The sequence below is a fragment of the Magnolia sinica genome, chromosome 1 (assembly GCF_029962835.1).
Source record: "Magnolia sinica isolate HGM2019 chromosome 1, MsV1, whole genome shotgun sequence".
Taxonomy (NCBI): Eukaryota; Viridiplantae; Streptophyta; class Magnoliopsida; order Magnoliales; family Magnoliaceae; genus Magnolia; species Magnolia sinica.
The window spans coordinates 18,032,745-18,038,744 of NC_080573.1; the positions used below are offsets into that span (position 1 = coordinate 18,032,745).

Genomic DNA, 6,000 nt, shown 5'->3' on the forward strand with positions numbered 1-6,000 from the left:
TCCCAGTGGTGAAATGACTAAAATACCCTTTATTCATTTTTTTAAGAAAGGTGTGCAATCAAGCATTGTGGGCCTACACGGGGTGTGTGTGTACATGTGTGTGAGACATCTAACCAGTCCAACAAGTGTAGTAGTCAAACAATCCAAAAATCAGGCAGATTAAAGGAGAAACATGTGGATTTAGACGTTTTTGCAATGCACACCGTTTTGTATGGTAGTGGGTCACCTCACTGTTAGATCATCCAGATTTTGAGGCATCAAATCATCAATGCGAGGGCCGAGATTAAGTGAGGCTGGGGTAACAGCTTAGTTGGGGAGGAAGATTAGGTGAGGCTGGGGTAACAGCTTAGTTGGGGAGGAAGATTAGGTGAGGCTGGGGTAACAGCTTAGTTGGGGAGGAAGATTAGGTGAGGCTGGGGTAACAGATTAGCGGGTGAGTTGCTGCTTTGCCAATTCATTCAAGAGCATGATCCAAAAAATAAGGCAGATCCAAATCTCAAGTAGACTACACTACATGAAAACAGTAGTGGTGAACGCCCACCATAAAAACTTCTCAGGGCACACTGTACTGTTTATTTTCCATCCAACCGGCTGATAAGTTCACACAGAGTTGGATGAAGGGATAACACAAATAGCAGCTTGATCCAAAACATGTGGCCCCCAATTAGTTTTTAATGGTGAGAATTCAATCCCTACTGTGTGCTCCACCAAATATTTGGATCCACCTCATTTTTGGGACCATGATCCAAAATGAGCTGGCAAAATGGACGAAAAGATTGGATATAAACGAAAGTGGATTCCATACCGAGTAAACTCTGTGGGATCCACCATGATTTATGTATTTTATTCACTCGTCCATCCATTTTAACAGTTAATTTTGGGTCTTGATCCCAAAAATGAAGCATATCCAAATCTCAAGTGGACCACACCACAGGAAATAGTGTGAATTGAGTGTCTACTGTTGAAAAAATCTCAGGGGCCACAGAAGTTTTGGATCAAGCTGATATTTTTATTTTCCCTTCATCCTGGTCTTTATGATCTTATGAATAGGTTAGATGACAAATAAAGATCACTGTGAGCCCTAGAAAGGTTTCAACCGTCGAAATCATTATTCCCACTGTTTCCTGTGGTATGGTCTACTTGAGCTTTGGATATGCTTCAAATTTTGGCTCAACGCCTAAAGTGAGCCAAAAAAAAATGGATGGACAGAGTTGATAAACTGCATACATTCACGGTGGGGCCAACTGAGTTTACTCAGTATGCAATCTCATTTCCATATAAACACATACATTGAGGTGAGCCCACAGACAGGGCGTCACCCACTAAGCTGCTACCCTGCCTCACCTAATCTGTCATTTGTACTGGTTGGACATGCTGGGTGTTATATATACATATACACCACATGACTCCACCACTGTTTAGCAAAAAACAGAGTATTTTGGTTAAAGAAAAACCTGTTTATGGAATATCCGAGTTCTTTCTTTTCTCACTTAATTGGTTGAGATCTTTATTAAAGCTATTTAAATTTTCAGAGTTTAAGAGAAAACCACGTTTTACTAATTTAATTAATTTATAATACGAGGCCTCAGTTCACCATGAACAGAGAACTTCTCTGTTTGGTACCTAATATGTACATAACGGGTCATGTTTGGTTTATCAAGTCCATTGAGCTGATGGTCCCCATCATGGATGAACCATACCCAAAAAAATATCTTCATTTGGTCAAATCTAACCTTTCCCTTGTTAGCATGTAAATAAATGGTTAAGAAGAAATGTACTGACTGTCCATATTCAATGAAGAAAAAACATGATTGGATGCTTAGGACTTCCAATTTGGTAGATTTTTTTATGTCATGGTTCATCCATGATGGGGACATTAAATCAATGTATAGGACAAACAAATTGTTGGGCCCTACATGCACCCATTAGGTACCAAATAGGGAACTTTCAGCCTCTTACAGTACATGTGATGACTTCAAATTCTGAGAATAGTTATTATAAAGAAGATAAATAACTTTTGCACTGAGGTGAATATATTTTTACATGTAGATAAATCAATTATAGAAAATGATTACTGGTAAAGGACTTGTAGAAGAATCAAACCTTTTCACTTTTGTTTTTCTAATCTGCAAAAATTTTGAGAAGTTAAACCATATATTAAAATTGATTGAAATAATCTCAAAATAAGGCTTTCAGTTTTATTTTCCATATCAATTAAACTGCAAAAGCTTTCCAACTACTGGAAGTTGGATAAAAACTAAAATGAGAAATGATCACACACAAATGTACCCAAAAAAAAAACCAACGACAAAAAAAGAAAAGAAGGAGCATAGCCAAAAGAAACCACACGTATTTAGATTACTAAACCATCTGGTACCATCCATTGAATGTGAAAGCTGACCATTTTCCTTTTAAGATATTTAGATTGCTAAACCATCAGTATGATCTGGTAATCTAGTCCTGCTCCCAGTGTGAGAGGTTATCGTCTCCTCATTGTCTACAAGATTTTGAAGAAAACTTGGAATCGGTGGCATGCTCACCTCTAAAACACCCTCCAGAATTTGACCAACCTGACCCATCGACGGTCGAGACTCCTCATTCTCTTGAATACACCAACAAGCAACTCTGCAAGCTCTGTTGAGTTCTTCCATGTCCGTAATACCCTCCAATCTGTGGTCTAATAAGCAGAGGACATCGCCTTCTTTGATCTTGCCTGCTGCCCAAACAGGGAAATACCCAGCCTCAGAAATTTTGGATTGCATCGTGTTTCTATTGCCTGATACAAGTTCGAAAATCATCATTCCGTAGCTGTAAACATCAGCTTTTGCTGTTATAGCTACCCCGTGAAGCCATTCTGGTGCAAGATACCCTATGGTTCCTCCCATGCTTGTAAGTACTCGGCTAAAATCCCTGCCCACAAGCTTCGCCATGCCAAAATCCACCACCTTGGGACAAAATGCAGCATCCAAAAGTATGTTTTCAGGCTTTATGTCGCAATGTATTATGCATTCTCTGCATTCCTCATGGAGATAAGCTAATCCTTTGGCAGTTCCAAGTGCAATTTGATACCGTGTCTTCCAGTCTAAGATGTCAGATTTCTTCCCAAACAAATGAGAATCTAAAGACCTATTCGGCGTGAAATCATAAACCAACAACCTTTTACTCCCTTCAGAGCAGAACCCATGAAGGCGAACCAGATTAACGTGTTGGATCATCCCAATCGTGCTCACTTCCGACCGGAACTGCTTCTCCCCTTGTCTTAGGCCTTCCAGTTTCTTCACAGCTACAACAGAAGAATCAGGCAAAGTCCCTTTGAAAACAGAACCAAAGCTTCCTCCTCCTAACTTCTCTGTGAAATCATTGGTTGCGCTTCGTAAATCTGTATACCTGAATGCAACCAAAGAACCAGTAACCGCTGTTGATGCACAATTCAGTAATTTCCTTCGGCATCTCCAAATTATCACCAAAACAATGACGAAAAATGCTACCACCCCAATGATGCTGCCGACAATAACCCCAATCGCCACTCCCTTATTAGCTCCAGTACTCCATGCTGCAAGACGGAGATAAAGATCACTTCCTTCAACATCATTGTTGGATAGTTGTCGAAGATTCAACAGATCTCCATTCCATATAAAACACCCACTACTGTTGTAGGCATAAGCAGTACAAGAACAATCATCGAAGCAAGCTAGTTCACATTCTTCAGCTCTCCCTACTGTTAAGGATTGTGGATTTACAGGCAATCGCATGTTGGGTATTGGAAGAAACACATCGTTTTCTCCACCAATGGAGCTGTTATCACTGCACTGCAAATGGGTCTCCCTTACACACCCACCACTCCAGTCCTCCATTCCCCAACCTTTCGAAGAGCGCGGGCGAAAACCCTGCAAACATTGACAGGAGGGCAAGCTGTTTGCATTACACACACCGAAAGATCCACAGGCACCATAAACATCACATTGATCTAGTGGAAGGAACCAAAACGGAGTCCACTTCCCGTTGTCCTTAGACCACATCGATTGCTTCAACTGCCCTGACGTGCTCATCACTGTTCTTACAATGATGGAAGCATTACTATAGAGAAAGGCGAAGTTGTTCTCGTTTTTGTTTGTGATGTAACTGATGCTGACCCAGTCATTAATTTGACGGTAGCCGCGTGCTCGCATTGAAGGGAAGTAATTACCGTTCCATATACCACTACTCCAGTACCTATAAGAATCATTATGCAGCATAAAATACTGATTGGTTCCATCTTGTTCTATCTGAATAGAGAAGGCACCTGGAGCAGGATCTTCTGGATTCCTCCAAGAAATAAGGCGCTGGCGTAGTCCAGTGATTTTGTTCAATCCAAATCGTTGACCAGGTAGCCATGTATCAGTTGGGTGATCAAAGCTCTGCCAAATCACAGCAGACGAATTGGACACTTCTCTCAGAACAAGATTTCCAGTGTCGAGAAGGACAGCAACAGAGGGATTTGAGATTTTAGAGGTCGAATTCGACGACCAAGTTGGGATTTTGGTGTGGTTGATGAGGACTAGATTTCCATCTTGTTCTGATATTTTTAGCTGCGACGAAGCATCAGGAAGGGGTGTTTCTCTGTTGGCCACCCAAACGACGGTTTGTTGGGAGACTTTCTTAAACCAGATGCCTATGTAGTATTTTTGGGAGTGACCTGGTGTGAAGAAACCCAATTCAAATTTTCCACCTTTGGAGGTTATGGTGAAATTTCCAGAGAGAGGTTGGGTTAGAGAGATGGTATCAGCTGCCATGGAGAAATGGATCTTGAAAGTGAAGAAGAGAAAAACACCAAGAAAGAACCATGGCCTGCTTGTGGTTTCCATCTTTTCATGAAGAGGAGAAAACAACAGACCAGGAAGATATATGACCAAGAAGAAGAGGAAGTCTTAATTGAATTTATGGATGATATTTCCCAAGCGGAGAAAATTAATTTTGGTGATTTTGATTTAAAAATGACTGTGGATGATAACCTCTTTTGCCTCTTGCCTGAAGGGAGGAAAACGACAGTTAAATACCGCGTTTTCCACTGTTTGGATATTTCCAACGAAATTTCGGAGAGACGCGGATTGCGTCCTACCCTAATCCGTCCGGGCAGGGATTGTGGACCACACAAAAGGAAGCTGCACTGATAATGACACCACCCACCGTTGAACCCTTTCTAAGGGTCAACGTTATGCTTTTTTACCGTCAAGGTCATGTAGGTATGGATGAAGTGAAAACAAAAATATCAGCTTGATCCTAAACTTCTCCAGCTTCCTGTAATTTTTTAATGATGGATGTTTAATCTCCACTTTATGGTCCACTTAAGCCTTGGACCTGCCTCATATTTTGGTTCATAAATTAAAATGATATGAGAAAAGCGTTCAATGGTGTGGATAAAATAATTACATCATGGTGGCCCCACAGATCCCTGCATCCGGGCAGGGTAGGATGCAATCCGCGTCCCTGGAGGCTTTACGGACGCAGATTGCGTCCCGCCCGGACAGTGATCCATCCAGGCAGGGCTCCATGGGGCCCACCATGATGTAAGTATTTTATCCATGCTGTTAATCGTTTTCCTTGGATAATTTTAAGATAATGTAAAAAAGGAGATAGGTAGAAGGCTTAGTGAACCACAAAGTGAGCATTGACCATCCACCATTAAAAACTTCCTGGGAGCTGGAGAAGTTTCGGATCAAGCTGATATTTTTCTTTCCATTCATCCACGTCTACATGACCTTATGAATAGGTTGGATGGTAAAAAAAAACATCATAGTGGCCCTTAGAATGGTTTCAACGGTGGGTATCATTATCACTGCATCTTCCTTTGGTGTGGTCCAATGGAACCGTAGACCTGCCTCATTTTTAATTTAAGATCTTAAAATGATCAAAGGAAAACTATTAACGGCATGGATAAAACACTTACATCACGGTGGGCCCCACAGAGCCCGTCCGGGTGGGGGTAGGACGCAATCCGCGTCCATGCTTTACTAGAAGCGG

The 6,000-nt window shown here is 41.4% G+C and overlaps 1 protein-coding gene across 1 annotated transcript; it reads right to left on the bottom strand.

The window, feature by feature from the left end:
- Positions 1–2,330: 2,330 nt before the first annotated feature.
- On the bottom strand, positions 2,331–4,987 carry LOC131241641 (G-type lectin S-receptor-like serine/threonine-protein kinase At2g19130). The gene has a single exon (XM_058240307.1). It carries the CDS (start codon positions 4,842–4,844, stop codon positions 2,421–2,423), a length of 2,424 nt encoding a protein of 807 aa, XP_058096290.1. The 5' UTR covers positions 4,845–4,987; the 3' UTR covers positions 2,331–2,420.
- Between the last annotated feature and the right edge of the window lie 1,013 nt (positions 4,988–6,000).

What these genes read in the sequence shown, in the direction of transcription:
- LOC131241641 (XM_058240307.1), bottom strand. Translation starts at nt 4,844, where the DNA reads ATGGAAACCACAAGCAGGCCATGGTTCTTTCTTGGTGTTTTTCTCTTC.